Source organism: Linepithema humile, chromosome 6 (genome assembly GCF_040581485.1).
Source record: "Linepithema humile isolate Giens D197 chromosome 6, Lhum_UNIL_v1.0, whole genome shotgun sequence".
In the NCBI taxonomy this organism is placed as follows: Eukaryota; Metazoa; Arthropoda; class Insecta; order Hymenoptera; family Formicidae; genus Linepithema; species Linepithema humile.
In genome coordinates this window covers 17,547,211-17,572,944 of record NC_090133.1, presented here as the reverse complement: position 1 = coordinate 17,572,944, position 25,734 = coordinate 17,547,211, and the positions used below count along the sequence as shown (strand labels likewise).

The window sequence follows — 25,734 nt, the reverse complement described above, 5'->3', positions numbered from 1 at the left end:
TTATGATTTATTATGTATTATGAAAGTATATATACATATTTTATATTTATTTAAAAAATCTGAATAGTCCAATACAAATTTAAAGTATGAAAATGATTGAAACTTTATTTTCTTTATATTCTCAAAATCAGAAATATCTAACATATAAATGCATCTATTAAAAATTTAAGATAAGTTATAAATCTTATAAAGATGACTAATGACATAATTACTGCTAAATTTATTATAAATTTAGAACATCAAAACACCACTTTTTCATCTTGTAAAAATAATTGACTCTATTTATTTTCACAATTTTCTATAAATATGTATAATTTTTAAGACACTTGTAGAGTTTAACTTTCAAATTGATTTATGGAAAAGAAATAACCTTACAATATAAGAAATATGTGGAACATATATTTTTATTTATATAAACAAATTTTTCACGCAATATTGAACAATATCTGACACTGGTCTGACACTAACCTGAATCCTAACCTAATTTAATTTTAACCTAACCTTACTCTATTTTTTTTCGAACCACGGTTGGCATGCCTGCTTGCGAAGTTCAAGAATGTTTCGAGAAGCGATTCTCGGATCGCTGATGACTCCCTTCAGACGCCTCGCTAGGTGTGTGCTTGTGGGGTTACGATCATAGGTTTTCGATTGAAACAAAGTAACGTGAATATTTCTATTTCATATTATGGAGCCGTATGATGTAATTGTTAATCAGCCAGTGGTTATTGACAACGTAAGTGTCTGTCGTATAATTTTATTCGCGTTTATACTATCGAGAAAGAACGATATGTCAAACTTCACCAAATAATGTCGGTCGTGAAAATTGACAGAAATACCATAATTATTGCTTAAAAGGACATAAAATTAATTGTTTTTACTATTTTTTTCATTTATTGCTTTTTTTCCTGTCTGTAAGTGAAAATATGGGTGATTATTTTTTATTATCGGTAGTCTAGTAGATGACGAGATACGCAAACTTTCCTGGGATCGATAGCATTATTGCTATATACTTCTGCTTTTGTCTTATTTAGGGATCTGGCGTTATCAAGGCAGGGTTTGCAGGTGACCAAATACCAAAATGCAGATTTCCGAATTAGTAAGTACCAGGAAAGAACGGAGTTTAATTAATATTCATGGTAGCGCCTCTTGTTTTTGGAGGTTATTGACAGGTGGCAAGTTATTCTGATTATGCACATAAAATGATCTTATTCGAGATGGAAGATTGTTTCTAATTTATTATTTATTATTTCTAATTTATTATTATTTTAAAGAGATGCATTGTGTTTTAGACAAACTATAAAATATATCTTAGGTATACTTAAAGTTATAAATAATTAAAATATTAAAAAATCAATTGTTTTATCTTTTTTAAAACATTGTTTATGAGAGGAATTTTTAAATAAATTGGACTGTTATTTTTTATGCACCTATTATTGTGTAATATTATTGTATGACATTATTTATTAATATAAAATGTAATGCATAATCTTTAGTATTGGAAGGCCAAAACATGTACGTGTTATGGCTGGTGCTTTGGAAGGAGATTTGTTTGTGGGTCCAATAGCGGAGGAACATCGTGGCCTTTTATCTCTTCGGTACCCTATGGAACACGGTGTAGTCACAGATTGGAATGATATGGAACGTATTTGGTCTTACGTTTACAGTAAAGATCAGTTAGCTACATTTAGTGAGGAACATCCAGTCTTACTTACAGAAGCACCTTTAAACCCCCGAAAGAATCGTGAGAAGGCAGCTGAAATATTTTTTGAAACATTTAATGTGCCAGCTTTATTTGTTTCCATGCAAGCTGTACTTAGTTTGTAAGTAATCTTCACAATAATCGATATAAATAATTTATAATTTTTAATTTTGTGATAATGTGATATGACAAAAATTTATTATACTCTTTGTTATTTATTAATATAGATATGCAACAGGCAGAACTACAGGAGTAGTTCTAGATGCTGGCGATGGTGTCACACATGCTGTACCTATTTATGAAGGTTTTGCTATGCCTCACAGTATAATGCGAGTTGATATAGCAGGACGTGATGTTACAAGATACCTTAGGTTACTTTTACGCAAGGAAGGTATTAATTTCAAGACCACAGCAGAATTTGAGATTGTCAGAACAATTAAAGAGCGAGCATGCTATCTTGCTAGTAATCCCCAAAAGGAAGAAACGATAGAGACTGAGAAGTTTCAATATGTTTTACCTGATGGCAGTCATTTGGAGGTAACAAAATAATTAAAACTCACAACAATAAATAACAAAATATTGTATATGGTAAAATATGCAATATTATTCTGAAATAATATAAGCGCAAACTGTTTTCACATATATATTTTATTAAATATAGATTGGTCCAGCACGATTTAGAGCTCCTGAAGTGCTTTTCAGACCAGATCTGATAGGTGAAGAATGCGAAGGCCTTCATGAAGTTTTAACATACTCCATTCAGAAATCTGATTTGGATTTGAGAAAAGTTTTATTTCAAAATATTGTTCTGTCAGGAGGATCGACATTATTCCGCGTAAGCACAAATTTATATATTTACATCTTACAAAAACAAATTATTATATATATAATAATATGTGATTCTCATGTCCATTGCTTAGGGTTTTGGGGACAGACTATTATCGGAGATTCGTAGAATGTCGCCAAAGGATATTAAAATAAGGGTAAGAAAAGCAAAAAATAATTTTTAAAAAGGAGCAAAAATTTAGTAAACTTTCGATAAAAATTATTGTCAAAAATTCAATTATTTAAAAATAATATTATGCATAATCAATATTTCTGTTATAATAGATATCCGCGCCGCAAGAACGATTATACAGTACTTGGATCGGTGGTTCCATTTTGGCATCTTTAGACACATTCAAAAAGATGTGGGTCAGTAAAAGAGAATTTGATGAAGATGGTATACGTGCTATTCATCGTAAAACGTTTTGAACTTAATTTAGAAAAGCTTTCGAAAATGTTATATCAATTAATTTTATTATTAATATAAAATGATGGCACACACTTGGCACGATAACAAAACGTATTGCAGCAAACATATTCTTAATTGTTTTGTATAGTAACTCGTATAATTTCTATCATTATTTCAAGGGATCATTACTCATGCATTTTTAATTATATTTTTAATCATGCTATAATGCAAAAACGATATTAATTTGTTGTTTCATTTTTGTTTATTAATCTATTAATAACTTTATTTTGATAGGAATATATATATATATATCTATGATGGTTTCGCAATTCAATTATTTAAATACATAGAATATTTCTGCAAATATTTTATGATATGATAAAGAAAAAAGAAAACGTAAAAGATCCCTTAGAAATATAAATGTCTTCTGGAATCAATGCGTCACTTAAATTACTTCAAATTATCAATTTTAGAACTTATTTATTTATTTATATATTTATGCTGTGGTCAGTCTTGTTATGTGTATTACAATGAAGCACGTAATTTTTATTTTGTGAGGAAGAGTGCTTTATTTGGTCTATTCAATATAGTGGAACAAAATATTCTGTAATTTCTATGTGCAGCAACATTTATGCAAAGCATTTGTAAATATGTATGCTTTCGTAAAATAAAACTATAGTATTTACAAGTGCATGTAGTTAAAGTATGGATTTTTACAATTGTATTGTAACATTGAGATTTGTAGCTTGACATTAGATGATTGATTCCAACGTACTTTGTATCACATGGTATAAGCCATCAACTTTTAATTATATTAAACGTTGAAAAAGTGTAATCTTGATATTTTTTATTTAAACAGTCTTAGCTGTGATAACAATATTTTGTACAAATTTAGTTATCAGAAAAATTGATATTTTTATTGTGTAACAAAAGAAATATTTGAAAATAATAAGTAACATACAAGGTGAGAGTAATATACAATCCCAGACTTATCGTATGTTATAATCACGTCATTTGCTTATGTCATTGTTTAGCACAAAAATATCGTAAATATTAGGAGATTTGTTAATGACATTTTGATTATTATGTTAAAATTGCACAAGATAAAAAATACTCATAAACACTACAATGCGAAAATTAATGTTTAAAAAAATGCGTTTATAATAATATATAATAATATTATTTAATAAATTTGCAAAGGCATCTATATTTAAAAAAATGTAACGAATGTTTATACAACTTCTAATCATTTAAAAATGTATTTTTATTTAAATAAATAAGTATAATATACATCGGTTTTATATGTTGGTAGAATAAAGATGCTGTGTTCCAAAATGCGCTGGCAGTGCTAAAAACCTATAGTGTACGTAACATGAACTACTACTGATTGTAAAATCACGTTGCCGAGAATATTTCCATAATCTCACTATTTCATTTTTGAAGTTTTGAGTATTTATCAAAATATATATATATATATATATATATATATGGTGTGTGTGTGTGTGTATGTGTATGATAAACCTTTAAACATTTTTGACTGAGCTTACTTTCGTAATTACTAGCACATGTAATGTATATATATTTAATATTATTTTATATGGTAATTATTCCAGTATTGCTGCCTCACCTCCAATTTTGATAAATTAATGCTCATTCAACGCGTTTTTTCGTGAAACAAAAGAATCTGATAGAAAATAGTGTCGCTCTGTCCCGTGAAATGAGATATTAATCGTTAAAGTTGACCACTTTTCAGGTTAAAAAAGCTGTCATACTTAAAAGTGTATTGGCCGGAGCACAGACTTTTGCATAAAGCATAACGCATAAGCATAAGGAAATTGATTGGTCCATTTCCTTATGCATTTGCTTATGCTTATATATAGACCAATCAATTTCCTTATGCTTATGCATTACGCATTATGTAAAAGCTTGTGCTCTCGGCTTAAGTGTGACGAACCAGTAGGTTCCACCCTTCCCTACGGGGGGGCTCCACCATCTAAAAATTAGGCACATGGGTGTGGGTTAGAATCTTGCTCCGCGTGGAAAGTTCTAAGCGTAACCTGAAAAGTGGTCAACTTTAACGATTAATATCTCGCTTCGCGGGGCAGAGCGACACTTTTTTTTGTTAAATTCTTTCGTTTTGGACAAAAACGCGTCGAATGAGTATAAATTTATCAAAATTGGAGGCAGTGATACTGAATAATTACCATATATATATTATAAAATTATAATTGTGTTTATATATATATATAAAGGATAATAAATCCAATAAGGGATTATAAATTGGTATAATTTTGGTAAGTTCAATTAATGTGTGTGTATAAAATTCAAGAAAAATTCTAAAAAATGGAGAAAGAAGAAAGTACAGCGATGAAGACATATCTATATAAATAACTTGCGTATGTATTACGCAATTATGCATGTTTATTTGAATGTACCTTTATACATTATGCGGCTATCATAAGGCTATAGGCCAGTGTTGCCAGAAACAAGCGGCAAGTATACATACCAACCAACCGAGAGCCGATGACGTCACGCGTCCGTATGTATTCGACCAATGGAAGCGAGATGTCCGTTGTATAGTGCTTGTTGATTGGTCCATTTCTTTATGTATTTGCTTATGGACTAATTAAGTTTGACTGGATTCATCTCATATCAGCAAGCACCATACAGCGGACGTCTCGTTTCCATTGGTCGAACACACACGGACGCGTGACGTCATCGGCTCTCGGTTGGTTGGTTGGATGCTTGCCGCTTGTTTCTGGCAGCATTGCTATAGGCCGAAGCACAGACTTTTAAATAAGATACAAGGCAGAAAGGGAATCAACCAATCAGTGATCCACAGAATGAGAAAGAGATGGAAATAAAGGAAAGGAAAGGAATCTGATTGGTAGATTTCCTTATGCATTATGCTTTATACCTTATGTAAAAATCTGTGCTTTGGCCTTATAACATACTGGAGTAAGCATGGAAGGAATGAGAGTAACTTTACTGTGCAAAAGAGAGCTATATTGAATGGGGATGTCTGTCCCATGTTTTATGTCTGTTTCGTTTTAATATCCCTACCATACAAGGTAGTAAATGTGGAAGGAGAAAGTATCTCCGCCTACTATTGTTATCCTTTCGTCGCGAATTACATTGGTTATTAATGGTTGTTTTCCAGCAAAGGACAAAAGTTGACACAAATCGACACAAGTATCACTCTGTCTTTGTTCGATATTCAATGAGCAACAGAGAGAATAATACTCTTGGTGGAAAACTACCATTGTTAGTTCTGCGAAAGGCTCGCACCAGTATGTATATAGAACTTAATGATGCCTATATTAAACTATGGACCGTTATTTCAACGCATTGATATTAACTTCAACCAAAGATTAAAGACATTATCTTTGATCGAAGGTTCCAACTTGTCAACAAAATTGCCAATATGAATAAAATATCGTCATCAAAAAAGAAAAAAATTAAAAATTTTTGTCTCTTAATGATATTTTATGCTTCATGGTAGCAATTATATTAATAAATTGGAACCATCAATTAACGTTAATCGACGTTGGAAATAGTGATCCTATATGTAATTCTCTTACCTCATATATATATATATATATATATATATAATAGCCACATATATATATATATTTATATGTGGCTATTTGCAGAGGGAGCCAAAGTTTTGCTTGACACAGCAGGGATTGGACTCTACTCAGAGTACTTATCACTTGCTCGACTCCTTCCGCGGAGTAACCACCAATCCTGAGGTTCGTATTGAATGATAGTACGACGTGTACTCGCGAACGGACTTCTAGAGCGAGGCGTATCATAATGGCCGCGAGTTGATTCGTAAGAGGAAGGCATGCGTGTTTCGTTGCATTACGTGAAACGAGGCGAAGACGAGAGCAAGCACTAGGAGAGTCGGTGGGCCAGAGGGACGCGAATAACGTCGCTGTTGTCGCCGTTGCCGCCGTCGTCGTCGTCGAGGCTTCAGCTGCTTGCTCGCTCGCTCGCTCGCTCTCGAGAGTTTAAAGCTCGGTACGTATATACATACATAATCTTGCGTGCGTGCATATCGCGAGCGCGAGTGGGTGGGCGAGGCGTGTGTTCTCACTCTCTGGTTTCCTGCACACGGCGAATAATCGTTCGCTCGTGTGGGCTAGGTAGTGCGTGCGTGTGTGCATTCAAGCAGTGAGTGAGCGGTGTGGTGCGTCGATCGCACGATCGGCAGCGATGAGCGACGACAGGAGCGAGGACGATCCGATAATGGATCTCTTCTACAGTTCTTGGGAACAGGATTGCTGCGAGTCGATCGAGTCCGAGCCCGATTGTGAAAGTCAGCTGCACAATGAGAAGGAGCTCTACTCGCAGCAGATGTGGACGAGCTTCCAAACCACCGCGTCGGCCATCGCCCAGTTGTACAAAGGTGATTATTTTTTACGTTTCAGTATATACATGTATACGCGAGATTTCTTCCTTGGAATGCATATAATGATGCAGGTCGGATCGCTCGATGATGGCCATGTCGTATCGCTGCAACGTAGTTACCATTTCGCGTAACATCCATTTTGTCGCGACATCGTGAGAACGATCTTACGCATCGTAACCCGTGCGATCGTTCGCCTGCAACTGGCAGACTCATTTTGCTAATATCGATCCGACTAGAGGCTAACCTTTCGCTTTCTGTTCTGTTACAGACCGCACGCTAGGTGTATCATTATGGGTGCCCTTTCAGACAGCCGCTGGTACCGTCACATCATTGTACAAAGGTACGTGCTACTATTCTATTTTACGCATTGTCAACAATGTCCCTAGATAATCTCGTGGTTGTTCCTCTTTTCTCCTCTGCTCCCTCCTCCCCCCCTTCTCCTTCCTCTTCGGCCATTTCTTGTCCCTCGTGCTTCAAAGCGTCATCTCCTACGTTTATCTTTCTTTGTCTAACTTTGTCTCACACTTGGTTGTCTTTATTGTATTCCTGCAATGCGACTTTCATTTAGGAGTACAAGTGGGCCTCTGTAACAGCTGACCAGTCAGGGTCAGCTGTTATATCGAATATTGCAGTATCATGGTCAACTTGATATTGAACAATTAGAGAAAGTTATATTAAATTAATATTATACGACACAAATTACGAAATATGTAATACGAATTATTAAATATTGCAAAGCAGCATAATATAAAGAAATAAAAAATAGAGCTATTAAATTATTAATCTTATTTCTATAGAGTTAAAAATAAATAATATACTACTTTATTATTAATTTTTTTTTACATGTTTTTTAATTTACATGTTTTATGTATTTCAAAATACAGAAACAATTTGAAAAAATGCTTAATGCATTTTGCAATTTATTATTTTATTATTTTATTATTTTTATTGTATGCTGTTATATTAATATTAAGATATTTTGCAGTACATGTGATAAATATTACTATAGTACAGTAATTTTTAATATATTTTTGTAATTTTAATATAGCTTTGATATTTATATTTATATTTAAGATTATTTGTTTATGTTACTGTATCTTGAAATGTATAAAACATATATTAAAAAAATTGAGCAATATGTTATAGATTTATTGAATCAAATATAAAAACAAAATTGATTAAGAAATTATTTAACAAATTTGTTTAGCCAGTGACTGAACAATAAGTTACCGCAATATCTGCAACATTTAATCTAGAGCATTCAAAAAATCGAAATATTAATTTTATTAAAGGGAAGATCTTGTAATTAATACGTATTTGTATATTATTAAGCACACATACATGTATCTGTAATTAATTAAGAATTATTTAAATAGATTCAGTAGACTGTATGAGGCGTTGCAGTGATCTGGGAGCAGAAATGGGCAGACAAAAACGTAGTAAAGAGATAATGAATTGGGCTAGAAAAAAAAGACGTATGATTCGTAGAGAAGATCTTCTTGCATATCTTGCTGGAAAGCCACCACCCTCTCGATCACATCCGCACAGGTTGGCTGTTATTATTATTTCAAATCATTGTCGATAACATATCATTAATTTTTGTATTTTAACTTTTTTTTAAAATTAAATACGTAGTGAACGTACGTACGTTTTATTAAATACGTTTTATTAAATACGTAGCGAATTCTACTAGAATGCTACGTGTATATCTTTTTATACGTATATCTTATAAAATTATGACTAAATTAGACGATTATCAGTGAAAATTGACTTTGAATTGAAATTGACCAGTTAAAAATTGAGAAATAAAATTTGCAAAGAGTTTCCAAATACAAATTTCTACAAAGCTGCCACAAATGGACATCCGCTAAAGGGTTAAATTGATAAGCAAATTGATAAGTAAATTAATATCGATTGTTTTCTAAACTAATATGATGCAATATGTTGGCAATATTCCAGAAGTTCACCTAAACCTCGTATGATGGTGTGTGGTTCTCCATCGTCACAAAGTCAAACAGCGAATATGGTTATTGCTCCAGCACCAACAGCAGGCAGTGATCCAGATCCTGAATTGCACACATTTAGAGAAGCCATCGCAGTGTCTGGTATATTATCTTATGTTTTAATTTAATTTTTAAATCTTACATATTTTTTTTGTAATTATGTTTGACAATTAACTAATACCAATACTTTTATTACACTTGCCACATTTGCTTAATTCTATTTATAATATTTGTATCGTAATGCACACTTTACACTTAAAGTTAGGTACAAGTATATTTGAAAAACGATCACATAAACATAAAACAGACTTACGCACAATGTGCCCAAATACAAATAATAAAATTTTGGGAAATATTAATTTTTCTCAGGTTCTCCAGTGTCTCGGCGTAGCGGAAAACAAGCCGAACTGTCGGCCTTCATTAGCAACGAATTGGCTCGGCATCATAAACGGCCTGCTTCGCATGACGTGGATATGGGATCACCCACGCACAAACGTATGCGTACTACACTGTAACGGCGCGCGACGCGTAAGGTAGCTTTACTCCCTTGTTCCCTATTAATTAATCAATTCGATTAATGACTAATAGCTCAGCTCTCCTACATAACTCCCGGTTACGTGTAATTGTTTAAGGAAAACGGTAGTGGTTTACACTGCCAGTGATAAGCACGTTCGTTTGAATCTCTCCGCTTTAAATCAGCTTTTACCGCCGATTTCAGATTTATATGATATTTAAAATTATCTATTCTCATATTAGCTACACTAGTCAAGTTCGACTAACATGTAAATTTTAAATTAATAGTAATTAATTTAAAGTAATTTTCGTTAAAAGCTACAGAATGTATTTATGTCTGATGTTTATTTTGTATATATTAATCAAATGATGTTCACACGCATACATGCTAAAAGTTTTTTTTATTGTATAAGGTTTCATAAAAATTTAAAATTTTTATGTAGTTTTTTTTGCTATTAATTATGCCAAATCACAGAAATGAGAACACACGAACGTGTCTTAAAACTGTTTAAAGTGCCCACATACGATGATTGGTCTTATTTTTCGTACAAGAATTTGTATACGAGACTGTCATTTTGTTTATCTATAATCCCACTCATGAAGAATCAGCAAGATATGTGACGTTTATTCAAAATGTTAAGTTTTTATATACATAATATACGTATATGTGTGGATATGTATACCGAAATTTGTAACTATTACTATGGAAAAAACTATCAAAAAGTAAAGATATATTTAAGGATTCAAACCTTTTAAAAATGTCTCTTTACTTTTTGATATTTTTGAAAATAATAATTATTTTGATATTTGTCGGTTTGTTATATTACCGAAATTTTCTGTACATGAAACAAAAAAATATTTTTTTTGCTATTTTTCGAAACTGTTAATGATAATTTATGTCAGAGAGAAATAGGAAAAAGATACAATTGTAAAATATTTGTTCTTATTAAATAATTCTTTAGATTGCTCATTATATAATATTGTTTTTATTATATCGTGATTTTAGGTAATTTTAATACTTTAGATTTATCTTTTTCCACCAATAAAATGATTATTTTGTTGATGATAAGCAGATACAACAAAGAATAGAGGAAATAAAAAAAATAAACGAAAGGTCGTAATAAAAATGCGATAATAAGAAATTCTTAATTTTACACTTTAAGTCTTATTAATTGTCAAAATTGATTCTTCAAATTCGTTTTTGTTGAAATATTCCCGAATGTAGCAAATTTGAGTCTATTATATGTTTTATAAAATATATTTAATATTCACGTTATACATTTCTCTTTTTTACTTGGCATTTTTAAGTGAATTATTTCATCGTGTACATTAGCATGAAATTAATTAAAATGTTGTCTAATTATTACATTTTAATTTTATATCATGCGTGTCAAATTTTTATGTTATAACGAAATGATTATAGCATCGAAATTATAAAGTTATAATATTGTGGTCTAAAAAGGAATAGAAAACTTAGAACATTTTATTTCTTAAGTGTATGAAGAACACTAGCTGTCAATACTATCAGAGTGTAACCGAAAAACTTTCTGAAAGAGATCTCACTGTGACTCTTAACTGTAGTAAACTAAAACCTTCAGTGGAGAATTTGTATTGTGAGAGAAGTAAGCCGAAGAGCAAAATGAGACAGTCTGCTTGGTCTATTGTGTCATTATAATTTAATATCAAATATGACGAAGGAAAATCAACGGAATAGTATAAATTTGATTTATTTTTTTGTTGATGCATAGGCTAATAAAGGGAGATGAACCGTCAAAAAGATACCAAGCTTTACATCCCGAACAAGGTCTACGTCAATGTTCTGCAATGAGAAATGGATTAAATACCTCACAACTCTCTGCGACGTAATGTGTTCGTTTTATCGAACTTAACGTAAACGTAGGCTTTGTCAGGTAGATGTGATAATGGTTGCAATATGTGCATATATGTGTACATATATATACGTATATTTGTTTTATGTACTTATATATATATACATATGTATGACAATGTATTTTATAAAAAAAGGCGCTTAACGATTACGTTTTAACGATCGTGCCAGAGAGTGAGAGTCCCCTATGCCCAATATATGAAGGTGATGAATGTAAATGTACATTATTTCTAGCTAATACGCCTCCTATTGCTTCTACCCGAATTTTCGAAGACATTGCAGTCGAATTGTATGTCAAAAATTGTTAACATATGTTAACATACAAAGTAATAATGATATAAAGTTTATAATGATATAAAGTAAAAGAATTTCAATTTATTTGGAAATGAACAAATCCTATTTTGACTTACCCTCGTTATATAATGGGATTTATTTAAATGCTCGATCCACTTTTGCCATCTATTCGTCTGCAATATTCATTTAACTGTTCTTCGAAGATCACGTAGAAGTCAACGTACATTTCTATTCGTTTCTTCGCAAGATTGTTCGAGCGTCATTTATGAGAGGAGTAAAAATTGTTGTTCAGTTGTAAATATAGCATATGCTAATATAAACGATAAACATAGATATATCATTAATATTATTATCAATGCTAGTATTGACTACTATACGATAGCTTTAACAATGATATTTATCGTGCGATCGGCAGTTAACAAAATTCCGAATTCTATCCTCTTCGACTACATTTCCCTGGATAGAGATCGATGATGCAGAATCCGAAAATCTCGCATCACCGAGAACACGCAACAACCGTGGAGAATTTATTTTTCACGAGCAAATAATTTACTTGTCTATTGTACATGCAGATTAAACGGTCACGGAAGGAAAGTGTTGCTTCCACGATGATGTAAAAAAGTCTGATTGAAAAATTTGTACGTTTGCATCGTTCTTAACACGTTTCTTCCTGATGCCGTTTCCAACTGTCGAAAATATCTTCTGTATAAATGTCGTTCTTTTCGTAATTATGATAGAAGAAAGTAATACATTACTTAGATATATCGTATGTGAAGATGCCATACTTAGGTACACTACCGATAAGCGAGCGCACCAAAATCGGCGATATGATGTCGAGGCAACTCTACAGAGAGTTTTTGTTTCTATTCCATATGTTTGTGGTACCTTTCCTGTATAATTGAAATCCATTATCATAATGGCTAGTATCCATTTGAGAGAAATACCGTTTAGAATTGCTCTGGAGAATCATACCACAAATGAATATACTATTGGAGAATACTGCAGAAAGTCTTTTATACTTTTTATTTTCTTAATTATTTTAATACTGAAAATTACTCTCAAATGAACACTAAGCCAGCGGTAATTGTTTACTCCTTTTTAGCGAGTAGATGACTCGAGTACGCGATTCCGCCGGTGTAATTGGCATTTTCCTATCTTACGTAATAGCCACCTGTACGTATGGGATGACACTTCGAGGTCAGCGAAAAAATTCTCTCACACGCGTGGAGCTTTCCCTTTCTCATGGAAGAATTATCTTGTCGGAAATCTGTAGGCTATATAAGATTACATATACAGAGATACAGTGCATCAAACAAGTTTTAATTAAACTAGTTTTGTTGATTAAGATAATTAAGTTTATATAATATGTTACGCAATTTTTAATTTACTTAAATTTAATATATTTAATTCAAAATTAGAATTTGAAATTAATTCGATAATTTTTGCAAATTAAGTTTGCATGAGATTATTTAGAGTGCAGCAAATATATTTTAAAATATGGCATAAAATATACGGAATATTTTTATGTTTATGAATATAACAATATGTTTATATGAAAATATGTAAATGTATAATAATGTAATAATGAATAGAGGCCTAACAGATGTCTCTAAAAAAAATAACAGAACATATTTCAGAATGCACAGAATCAATATGACAGAAAACCGGTGTAATTGTGTATTCGTAGGGTAAAAAGCAGAAGTCCAGGAAAAATTATTTCTGTATTATATCTCTCATGGTTAATTTTACTTTGTACATGATGCGCAGGAACATATAAATGCGTACATTTGACGAGCGCAAGGCACCAAAAAATTTTTTACAAGCGTATCTCTTTCTTTCCTTCTTTATTATTCCGATGCACATTGCTGCAAGTTGCATTGGTGCACTTTCGCGAGAATGAGTGTACCGTGACATGAGACTTGCACGAACATGACGCCTTGATCGGGCATGACGCGTTCATGGCAAGGCGTGAAATGGTGCTGTTACTTTCTTGCGAACATAAGAAGCTTGTATATTTTTGCGCCTCTTGTTTGTAAGATAATCATTTACAAATAAATCACGAGAAAACGAAAGAAACTTGTTATTTTATTTTACTTAGTGTCATACTTTATTTTGTACATCTTGCGTAATTTATAGATATATTATGTACTATACACGGTGTTATAAAGTTAATATATAATACTCTATGTAATCCAAACTGTAGTATAATACAAAGGCTCGTTTATATCTGAAGCATGATTGCAAAAATCAGATACTATACACATTCCAGATACTATTCTCATTCAGCAGATTATCAGATTGAAAAATAACAGATGTCTATCTCTATTGTTGCTCGATCTCAGCAATCATGCCTCATTAATGACAGAAAGAGTGCACACAAGTCCTGATTATTATTTAATATATATGAAATTCTTCAATAATATATTTAAATTCTAATATTTAGTTTGTTTATGAATGATTTAATGTAAAATTAATCTCGTGATATAACAAATTATAATAAAAATGTGCATAATTCTATTTTATAAAAAAATAATTTTTTGAAATTTCGTGTATAGTACAATGATACGGTACATAAATCTAATTAGAGGGAAAGCCCTTATAGCTGAACATCAACATCAACGGCATTAGATTTTATGGCAGTGTACGTTAGATTTTTTTCATTATGGCATAAACTAGTTAACTATTACTTAGTGCCACCTTTTCTTTCGTTCTTCTTACTTTTCAATACAATTCTTTCTAGCGATCAATTAATTATATTATGCATAATTTAGCTAATTGTATATAACATCAGTCAGTTATAGTGATTTAATAAGATTTAACAAGTTTCACTCTTAAATTTTACAATAGTAAATGGTAGAAAAATTATAAGGCACAAAGAAAGTTTGATATTAAAAATATCTTAATATCTGATATGGACATATTTTTGAATTTAAAATATCGTTATTATCAATTAATTGAATATTAAAAAAAAATGGTTTTAATAACTTCACCTTTTCTTTTTAATTCTTAATGCTCAATTTACTTGACTTTTATGAAAATCTGAATTTTATGCTTTATAATTAGTTGCTATTTCTCTCTTCTCTCTATTTTCACTTCTTACATAAAACATTAATGAGTACTTTGTCATATTTGTTACGAACGGACAATTTTCCATCAATAGCAATGCATCCTTTATGACTAATGTAATATATTATTTTCACAATCTGCTGTCCTTGATGACGCTCTCCGGCATGCTTAGTGCTCTTTTCCGGTTTGCGATTGCATTAGTAAGTTTCCGCCTGGGTCCGAGCGGAAGTTTGAGAGCCGCTATGTCGGTTTCGGTGAGTAACATCAGAGCTTCCAAATCGATTTGCTCTGATTCTAGAATAGGCTGTATGGACATGAGATTATTGGCAACCAAAAATCTCTGCAAGGGTGTCCATTCCTCGTCCGTCTCCTCACCTTCTATTCACAAATAAATTCAATAATATGATACCCTTCTCTTGTATGCAGAAAATTGATTAGTCTTTATGCAAAATATGTTGCCGCATCCTGATTGTAAGAGCCATTGTGCTATATATGTGTAATAATATTTCAATTGTGCTTTGTGATAAAAGTTTGTTTAATTTACCTGAAAGCAAATCCTCATCCCACAAACTTTGTCTACGTGCCAAACTGCCGGCACTTCCTATACTAATCTCCTCGGTGTATCCATTTGGGCTGAATTTGTTACTGTTTACTGATCCGTTTGTAGAACCATTAGCAGAAAGATTACTGTTCTGCAATTGAACGTCCATCTGCGTGACCGGCAAGTTGTCCAGTGTAGATGTTATCTGAATATGAAAATTATAGAATCACGTGCAATAAAGAAAAAATTAATTAGCATATCTGCTGCTTTATAATTTCAATCTATCCACACTTTGTTACTTAATTAAGCGTTAGTGCACCTGATGAATGTCTGTTACGTATTTCTGTGATGCAATCGTTTAAAAGATCGTTAACATTTCCGCAATGATTCTCACAACTCGGTTCTTTGTTTCTGTTTGAATCATGATTCAAATGGGACAAGTGATGGTTCATCTCGTTGCGAAAGAAAATACATCGACATAATGTTGAAGTATACCGATTTCTACGAGTCAACAATTGCGGGAGCAATTGTGCGGAACGATTACATTTGTGAGATGAAGATCATTATTGCAGCATGTAAAAAGCATGACATTAAAATAATTATAAAAATAGAAAACATTGCGACGTATGTATATATTAAAGTTCTATCACATTCCAAGTGTTTAGAAAACATTTTATGCGGCTATAAATATACTTTTTAGAATAACTTCTTTGTTGCTTACAATTTTCTTTAATTTTGTTTTGCCGCAGGCAAAGTGTTTATAGCTTCTTGTGAACATAAAATATGATGTAAGATATAAATATAAAAACTAACCGCCCTTCTGAAAGCTACCGAACCGAAACCAGGTCGGTTGAAGATACTGGCTGGTTCCTGAAGGAAAGTGGTGTCCTTCGCAACATTCAAGTTTTCTTCTTCCCTGTCCTCTTCCTCCTCGTCGTATATCCTTTCACCTAAGAGATCGGGCGTACTCTGCGATTTACTCAGAGTGTTCCACACATCGGAGATCTTCCCTCTTCTGCCTATGTGTTGAGGCTGAGTATCGTACGTGCCTACGTACATAACTTCGGAATCCCGTCGAACGCCGGTCAGACTCCGAACGGATTTCTTTCCATTCACTTCAACCTTTGATAATAACAGATTATGCAACATTATGCAATCCAATAATCACTAAAATCAGCAAAAAGAAACTGTCATTTATAATAAAATATAAATCTATATAAATATTTATTTTTGATTTTTATTTTGCATTTTAAGAATGGAAAAAAATAATCCAATTTATAAAATTAATTTAATTAATATTTAAAAAATAGTTTTTAAGATTTTTATGTTTTAAATCATAAAAAAATAAAATTATATATTTTTTTCTTACTTCCACAACTTTAAAATCGTTGATGGCTTTCTTCGCTAAAGCTTTGCGACAAACTGTACTGCCGTGTCTTTTTGTGGTAGTACCAACGATATCACTGAATGTTGGCGAAGGTTTCATTCGGCCTCTAAAGGTCAGTACCCCGGGGCGTTGAGAATTCAACTCATTCATTGCGTCGAAATCAGATTTAACACGATCTTTTATAAGTTTCTTTTGCTCTTTTTCAGCTCTAGTTTCAGCTATCTTCTGTTTCTTCATGTATTCTTTCAGTCTTAAAGAAATATGTTTGTAATTAGTATAAAAAATATATCTTGAGATATTTAAAATAGAAAATAAGTAACATATGTTAATATCTATTAACAAAAATGGACATATTCAGAGATCATTGATTACTTAATATTATTTAATAAATTAAAAGATAAATGTATAATAAAAATTTAAATAAAGAAAAATTCTAGATAAATAACAATATTAAAACATATATCTAAATTTTATTTAAAAAAGTAAAAATATGTAGATTTAACTGATTATTCATTCATTCATTTGCCTTAAAAAACACATAATATAAAGTAAATGAACAATTAAACATTCTTTAAAAATGCATTTAAATTTGCAAATTTATGGTAAGTATATCACCAAATTGCCACAATCGTTTAACAAGACTGCATAATGTAAAAAATATAGAACAATATGATAAAACAATATATTGGTCGCAATAATAAAGAAAAATTGAAATAGTGAAGTAAAAGAAATTATCTGTGTTCTATTTTATAATAAATATATTCAGTTGAGTTTAAACAACACTTCTGTTTCTCCATCAAGGAGATAGCACAAAAACAAATTGCATTCCTATATCTTTGCATTTTTGCACCTTTTCTCTGCATCTTTTTCTGCCTTTTCTCGGAGCAGCCGACTTTTCTTGCGATTATTCAATTCCTGATCGGCTTGGGCAAGATCTAGAAATTGCAAGATCCTCTCGCAGCCATTTATTGCAGCAAGTTCTCGAGCAGAGTGTCGATCAATGTCCAATGACCAGATATTACAACCAAATTTTACTAGAAATTTCACGCAGAATTCATGACCTCTTGCTGCTGCTAGATGCAAACATGTGTTGCCGAAATAATCGGTTTTATCTGGATCACCCCTACAATAAAATAGACATGTTATTTTGAAATATAGGAGATATAATGTAAGGTTTTTTCCTCCTTAAGTCGCATTAAAAAATGTTTGAGTTTTACAATATTCGGTACATTTTATATATATTAAATTAAATGTTAATAATGATCATCATATACTATAATAATATATACATTTAAAGATATAATGCAATATGTTAAACACAAACAGACTGCTACAAATAAAAAATATCGATATGTTCTTATGTACAATATATAGATTATATTGTTATATATTAATTTTTAATTATTATCACAAATTTCTGCTTAAAAAGTAAATGTAAAAGATGTTCTAAATGCATAATTATATTTTTGTCATATTAAAACAATTTAAAAACAGGAAACTAACATAATTAAAAAACAATTTGGCAAATAATTTATTTAAATTTGCAGTTGTTAAACTGACTCACGTAGCTTCTTCTTCTACATAATTTGGCGCCAATTTTACATTAATATTTTTCTATTATTATATTATTAATTTTTTATTTTGATACTGTAAAAATTTATCTAATAAGAATAAATTATTTCGCAAGATTTGTTTTTTTCGCTTCTTCTGCTCACATTTCTTACGCTTCGAAGTGGAATAATTACAAATTTCATTCTTACCAAAAAAATTCATATTTAATAGTGGTTATGTGATTGACTTTGTGCAAAACGTTTGCAGCAAAAGTATTGTCCATTTGCCCGGCGACTTTGCAGCGTCTGAACGTCCGTGTCTTCAAGAGGCATCGATCGTAAATTCGATCAAATCAATCCAAACTGATGGTTCTTATTTATGTATGTGTCGTAGGTATGTACCATAAAAGTATTTATCTATATGTATTATAACTTATATACGTATATTTTCGCCAGTGATAGTCGGTAGCAACAAAATATGTCAAAAAAACTTTAGAATATTCAAGCGTCTGCAACTTTATATGATCTCATAGTCTATTTTGATCGAAACATCCGCAAAGAAATTGATAACTTGTACATTAATTATGCCGGAAATGTATTCACCCTTTGATTTTCGTACAATGTAATCGTACAACGCGAGTTAGATTAGGGTTAGGTTAGGTTATTTAGGCGCGAATTATTAGGTTACTAGTTACTTCCGGTAATTGATGATAGTACGCTATTATGATGATAGATCGCGTAGTACGACATATTGCAAGTTGATCTGACTCACGTAGTTAAATTTACCGTTACAGCTTGCGATAATTTTTGGAGCATTCAAACGTCGGCGTCTTGTGAAATTACATCACTCGTCCCAAATAAAGCATCTGAAGACGAAAAAAAAAATGCATAATTTGCGCATAAATTGTGTTTCGGTAATGTATCTATTTCATTTTATAACGTACAATGTAAGTTATAAAAGTGCATGTATGTTAATAGAGCTCCACTCTCGCCGCGTTCCGCGATTTGATCGGAAGCTCCTAAAGGGTACGGATGCGGATATGTACATCCGATCAACTTGTTTCCGAAGCCGGCAAGATAGCTACTTGATTTTGATCGACAATTCGGCGTATCTCACGAGTGGTATGTATTTATTCTTGTATTTTATGATTATGTGATATATTTGTACGAATATTTTCGATGCTCCCTTTGTGAGAGAGCCATTATTGGTGTCGTAGCAAATATCGTTGCAGGGAGTCGAAATCGGCCATTACTTTGCTAGTTTTGGCGAAGTCAATTTTTTTAGCGATTTATATTGGAAAACTATTAGAAACATTTATAAACTTGGGAAAATTGATTGGAAGTAGAAATTTGATGGGGATGTTAACGTAGTGCGTTGCTTGCTTCGTATTGAGTACCACTGTACGCTGAGCAAGGACTATTATTTTTCTCTTTTTATTGTTTTTTGTTTTTTGCTCAGTATTCAGTGATGCTCAGTACAAATAATCAAGCGGCACGCCGTGTTAATTTCTTCGTTGGAATAATAAATTGATAATTATATGATATGATAATTAATTGATAATCATACATTGAGATGATAAATTGAGATAATGATATTTGATGGAGTATTTTATATGTTCATATAAAATGTTTTTAAAATGTATTACTGTATGTAGGAATATATTAATTTTTAAAAATAGAATTTAAAATGTTAAATTGTTATAAAATGTAAAAAATGTACAAATGCTATACAATACAATAATTCCCTGATCATACATGCTGAATACATGCTTAAAAAAATATATAAAATATTTTTTAAATATGTAATCATATTTAATTGTTATTGCACTTGTTTATAGTGATGTAAAAGGTAAGCGTTTAGTTTCTTATTTTACGTTTGTTTAATAAATAATTGTATGAATTTCGCAAAATTCTATGCATTGATATAGCGATTGCGTTGTTTCATATTCCGTTTCTTGTTTAATTTTTCCGCTTTCTTATGAAGAAAGAAGATCTATTTTCTTATTTTAATTATTTGCTGAGAATAATATTTTGTAATTAATGTCGAATCTGTCGATTAATGCTGAAGCTAGCGGAAAGTTTTTGCACGTTCCATAAACGACATTTACATATAACGCTCACATCATCGCGGTTTTATCGTTTGTTTATTTAAATTTATTCTTTTGAATATATTTTTTAATCATGCGCAGATGTCCACAATGTAATCTCAATCGATTGTTTATTTCGATCGGAGGAAAATTTGCTCACTGACATCGTATACATATGTTCTTTTGTTAAAATCGAATAATTGGTTTTTCGTTCTGCATGTAGTTAAATGAGAATGTGTGAATTGTGTCGAAAGTGAACGTATTTGTGCAGGTACTTTTGGGTACACTGCATAACATAAAGTTCGCTTCGGTCTGCCATATCGTGTACGCGGTCTATTGTTTTTTGTTCGCTTGACCGCGGTTTCCGTCGTTATGCAGTCGCTGGACACCTGTAATGCGTGCTTCCGGTTCCGAGCATTTATTATCACGACGCAATATACAAAAGCAGGACGAAGGGCTCGAATGGCGGAACCTTCAGAAACAAATTCGACATCCTGTTGTGAACGGGATTGTACATATGTAATTTTAGATATGCATAAAATAACTACCCACGAGTATTTTTATATTTCATTATAGTTTCTGCATTTGTAAAAAAATGTGCAGAAATTTGAATGAAACCAATTCCATGCTAAATTATGTAAATTTTTATCTTCAAGCTTATGTCTAAATGTAATTTTAAATTTAATTTTTTATTTTCTAAAACATCTGTGTTTTATTTATAGATAATTCTGAGCATGTGTCATTACGCCGTGACACACAAAAGCAAGACGAAAGGCTTCATAGCGGAATCTTCAGATTGACATCTTGTCATGAACATGTAATTATAAATACACGTAACTGTAATTATTATTTATGAGTCTTTCTGTTCATTCTAATATAATTCTAATTTTTACGTACATATTTGAAAAAATATATAGAAATTTCGGCCAAACTAAATCAATGTTGAACTATTTTCTTGAAACTTCTTGAAACTTATTTAAATTTCATTTTTTTTAATCTTTTAAAGTTTTTTAATTTATAGATAATTCGTAACTAATTGTTTAATCAATGTAATTTATTTATTGAATGTTGTAGTTTGTATTAGAAATTAATGTAATTTCTTTTTTATATTGCAGGAATTTGAAGCTATAGCGAAGTGTCTTTACATGATCCATAAACAACATTTGCAAATGATTTCAGTTCGCAAAAAATTAATGTGATTGATCTTTGCATTTGGAAATTTAAAGTTGTAATAAGCAGAGAATCTTTCTACATTCAACGAGTAGCAATCGTGGTGAGTGTTAATTAGAATGTACAATATAGTATAATATTTGTTGTGTTATTCAGAAAGGAAAAAAGAAAAATTAAATAATAGATATGCATACCCTCTGGCAACCAGTAATCTCAGTGCATCTATGTGTCCTTCAAAGGCTGCCCATAATGTCGGGGTCATTCCTCCTTCATCTCGCGCGTTACAATCCTTTCTCGTAGCTTCCTTTAGAACGTCCAGTACACCTTCTCGCGAGGCCCTCCGACAAAGAGAAGCCTGTATATTATACTATTCTCCGGCTTATCAAATATTCTTAGACTCGCGGTTTATTTCAGCATTGTTAAAAATTAAATATTAATTGAAAAATATTAAAACATAAAAAAAATAATAGATATTGACATTTATAGAGAATTACATCTACAATAGAGAGACATGTGTCTCGAGATTGAATAATAATTTCTTAATTATTAATTTCACTTATAAATAAAAAATAATTTACATATACAGTTTTATTATACTATTCCTAAAAAAATTGCCCCATTTATATTAATTACAAGATGATTACATTTTATACAAGTGATTTTATTTTTATATTGCAGGAATTTGAAGCTATAGCGAAGTGTCTTTGCATGTTCCACAAACAACATTTGCAAATGATTGCAGTTCACAAAAAAATAATGTGATTGTTCTTTGTATTTGGAAATTTAAAATTGTAAGCAGAGAATCTTTCTACATTCAACGAGTAGCAGTTATGGTGAGTGTTAATTGGAATATATAGTATAGTATAATATATTTGTTGTGTTCAGAAAGGAAAAAAGAAAAATTAAATAATAGATATGCATACCCTCTGGCAACCAGTAATCTCAGTGCATCTATTTATTTTTTAATAATTATATATATCAAGGATATTTATACATATAAATTATATAGATACGCAAAGCAATGGGCAAAAGATACATAAAGATCTTTTTTTTTACATTTTCTATTAAAAATATGAAAATATTTAACTCTCAGTTAATATAATAAACTCGTTATGTATTTTATTGTTGCTATAACCAAAACACATTTTTATTTCTTTAAAATACAGTTTTGTGAAAACTGTACTTGTTATTTTATCATGCAACATATCACGGTGTTTTATCCGGTTTCAACCGACTCGTTATTCTAACTATCGTCGCGTTTCTTGGGGAAGAATTACGGATTTCATCGCGAGCAAAAATCTCCGCGGACTATATCCATGCGTCTCAACATCTGATTATTCCAACATTTGCAGCGCAGGCTTTCGCGATATTTTAATTAGTTAAAGTGTTAAACTGTGTTCAACAGCGATACGAGCAATTTGCGTTTTCCTTCCTTTTAATTAGGGAAATTGAAACGTTAAGGGAAAATATGCGCGATTTGTGAGGTGCAACAGCAAGCGCTTTCAACTCGTCGATGTTGCATTCCACGAAAAGCAGTTTTAACGTGTCAGCGTTTTATTATATTTTGACACTGGATTAATATTCTTGAATTCTAACGATAATGATTTGCTTCAGTAATTAATGTAGATAAAATTTCATAAGCTGTATTAATTTCACAAAGGAAGTTATAATCGCTTAATAAGTACATTATCATTTTTCTGTATTTTTTACATTTAGCTCACAAATTACGCAATCTTGAGTAATATTTTTGAACATAATTTTTAAAATATTTGTTTGAATAAACGAAAATATCTTTTTATATATTCTTATTAATCTTAATATATTAAAATTGCGATCTGACAAAAGGAAGTAATAGTAAATTATGATCTGAAGTTAATGTTTTACAACATATTTCTCTAGAAATTAAACTCGAGATATAATAAAGTAATAAGACTTTGTCTTCTATTCGATTTAAAGTAATTTTTAATTAAATAAAATTTGAATATCTACATATTTTTCACTAAATTAACCAATTGAATCAAGTATTGAAAGTTTGTGAAAGGTTGGCAAATGACGTCTCTCTAAGAAAATGTCTCAAAATTCGATAGAGAAAATATAATATAGATCAGATGTTTTATACATGTTGCATACTGTTCATAAATTTAATATATTAGTCACGCCGCGATGTATAACACTTTTGCAAGTAAAAGTTAATAGATCTACAAGAAGCACTTGGATTTTCTACAGATGATCTGAACGATAAACGCTTATGGTGAATGAAATAAGAGCAGAAGCCTCTTCTCATGCATAAATTCCGCACGCGCTCTGCTAATGCTATAATAAAACTCCACAATTATAATTATTTTTCAGTTGTAGATAACTGTTTAAAATTTTTGAATTTCTTTATTTATAACAAGTCTTTTTCTTTAATTTAAATGTGAACCTTTTTATTTTGACATTTAATGTTTTAATGTTTGAAGTGTTTCTTTAATAAGTATAATATATTACAAGTGTGGATATTACTCATATGATTGTTATCACGCTTTTTTACCTGTCGGATGGTATAAACAAGTATGTTAAAGCATAATGTATTAATGATTGTGCTCATAACTTAGCAGTTGTAATACGAAAGATTTGATTTTTTAATCTTTGCTTTGTCCTAATTGCTCGGTGAGTGCAGGTGCAATTTTGTTAATCAGTGTGATAGAGTGATTATTATCGATCCTGCATGAATCATTTAGTTTATAGTTTGATTTAAAAACGTCAATATATATTGTTTATAGTTTTTAATATGACATGAGTATTTATGTTATACATATTAAATTTCTTTAATTCGTAAACGTCAAAGAACAACCTAAGCAGATATAACAGTAGAATAAACAGTTAAATCTTTTATATTCAATTATGTTATTATGTTATTCTGTTCATATTTTTAGTATCAGACAAAATATTAAAACAAACATTGTGCATTAAAAATTGTATTTGATATGTAATTTTAGTTAATATTACGCTTGTAGTTTCAATATTTTTTCGTATTATTATCCCATCGCTTCGTGCGATGAACTGTACAATCACGACTCGTATATTTTTTCAATCTCAAGGCGAGTACCTCGCCCTACGACATTTCTCTACTTTCCGGATCCCGGGACAAGTCTTACGTGTAAGCGCGCGTATGAAAACAAGAGCAGAGAAAACGATGGAGACAGAGAGAAAAGCATGCTACTCGCGATATGCACACAAGAGTCTTCACAAAAAAAAAACACACTCACTTGTGAAATCGCTCGGACGACATTTCGTGTGTCGTTTGCTGTCCAGCGAATTACCGAGATAACATTATTCTTAACTTAGGAAATATTTGACGAATTCCTCGCGAATTAAAGGACAGGAAAGACAGAACCGAGACGTGTAACGACACAACACTGTGGCAAATCGCGTGCCGTGTATTGCGTCCGGCAGTGCACTGTTCGAGCGAGCGGCAAACTACACCTGGGGCCGCCAGAATGTGGGGGGTTCCCTCTCGCTCTCCCCGTTCTTCGGCTATCACGCTTCGCTCCGTTGATCCGATAACTTTGCCTCTAGCTCGCGCGGTACTCCAGACGATTTGCCACCTGTGCTGTTCGGGTATCATCCGCCACCTAAAGTTTATTTCATAAAACTTCGCGAATTGATGCAGTAGAAAGAGATCTGACAACAGCTACCTCGTTTTTTAAATAAATAAATGAAAAAAATTTTATTATTTGAATAATAATAAATACTTTAAAAAATTTTAGATATAATATCAAACATTATTAATATAAAAATTGTACTTATATGAATTGTACTAATTCTGTATTTATATGAAAGTTAATCGATTATTTTTGTCACTGCATATTTATATTTTATAGAAATATTCAAGAAAATACTTATTTC

The 25,734-nt window shown here is 31.3% G+C and overlaps 3 protein-coding genes and 1 long non-coding RNA gene across 9 annotated transcripts in view; 3 read left to right on the top strand and 1 right to left on the bottom strand.

Moving 5' to 3' along the window:
* The first annotated feature begins 552 nt into the window (after positions 1–552).
* Positions 553–3,768, top strand: Arp1 (Actin-related protein 1). The gene is made up of 7 exons (XM_012371228.2): positions 553–733; positions 1,032–1,096; positions 1,494–1,820; positions 1,927–2,236; positions 2,361–2,534; positions 2,620–2,682; positions 2,810–3,768. Exons 1-7 carry the CDS (start codon positions 686–688, stop codon positions 2,951–2,953), a joined length of 1,131 nt encoding a protein of 376 aa, XP_012226651.1. The 5' UTR covers positions 553–685; the 3' UTR covers positions 2,954–3,768.
* Positions 3,769–4,937: 1,169 nt separating this feature from the next.
* Positions 4,938–15,640, top strand: LOC105674757 (HUWE1-associated protein modifying stress responses). Of its 3 annotated transcripts, none has more exons than XM_067357047.1 (7): positions 4,938–5,329; positions 6,587–7,344; positions 7,616–7,687; positions 8,724–8,895; positions 9,307–9,452; positions 9,720–9,883; positions 11,612–15,640. In XM_067357047.1, the coding sequence occupies exons 2-6, from the start codon at positions 7,152–7,154 to the stop codon at positions 9,863–9,865; spliced, it is 729 nt and encodes a 242-aa protein (XP_067213148.1). In that variant the 5' UTR covers positions 4,938–5,329; positions 6,587–7,151; the 3' UTR covers positions 9,866–9,883; positions 11,612–15,640. The 3 variants fall into 3 exon arrangements, with proteins under 3 accessions (XP_067213148.1, XP_067213147.1, XP_067213146.1); XM_067357046.1 differs by having other exon boundaries at positions 4,939–5,329; positions 6,587–6,956; positions 7,082–7,344; positions 9,720–15,640; XM_067357045.1 differs by having other exon boundaries at positions 4,939–5,329; positions 9,720–15,640.
* Sans (SAM_USH1G_HARP domain-containing protein Sans) lies at positions 13,748–25,308 on the bottom strand. 4 transcript variants are annotated; one of them, XM_012371257.2, is made up of 7 exons: positions 25,095–25,308; positions 22,041–22,184; positions 17,890–18,162; positions 17,022–17,289; positions 16,466–16,774; positions 15,656–15,857; positions 13,748–15,489 (listed from the first exon to the last, which is right to left on the bottom strand). In XM_012371257.2, the coding sequence occupies exons 1-7, from the start codon at positions 25,115–25,117 to the stop codon at positions 15,242–15,244; spliced, it is 1,467 nt and encodes a 488-aa protein (XP_012226680.1). In that variant the 5' UTR covers positions 25,118–25,308; the 3' UTR covers positions 13,748–15,241. The 4 variants fall into 4 exon arrangements, with proteins under 4 accessions (XP_012226680.1, XP_012226684.1, XP_012226685.1 ...); XM_012371261.2 differs by having other exon boundaries at positions 22,041–22,170; positions 25,095–25,307; XM_012371262.2 differs by lacking the exon at positions 25,095–25,308 and adding an exon at positions 19,362–19,455 and having other exon boundaries at positions 22,041–22,531.
* LOC105674746 (uncharacterized) overlaps positions 18,902–25,734 on the top strand; it is a 282,873-nt gene continuing 276,040 nt past the window's right edge. The window contains exons 1-6 of the long non-coding RNA XR_010890693.1: positions 18,902–18,983; positions 19,384–19,503; positions 19,568–19,711; positions 21,399–21,493; positions 21,792–21,949; positions 22,525–22,679. This is a non-coding gene — a long non-coding RNA (uncharacterized lncRNA). The remainder of the gene's footprint in view (positions 18,984–19,383; positions 19,504–19,567; positions 19,712–21,398; positions 21,494–21,791; positions 21,950–22,524; positions 22,680–25,734) is intronic.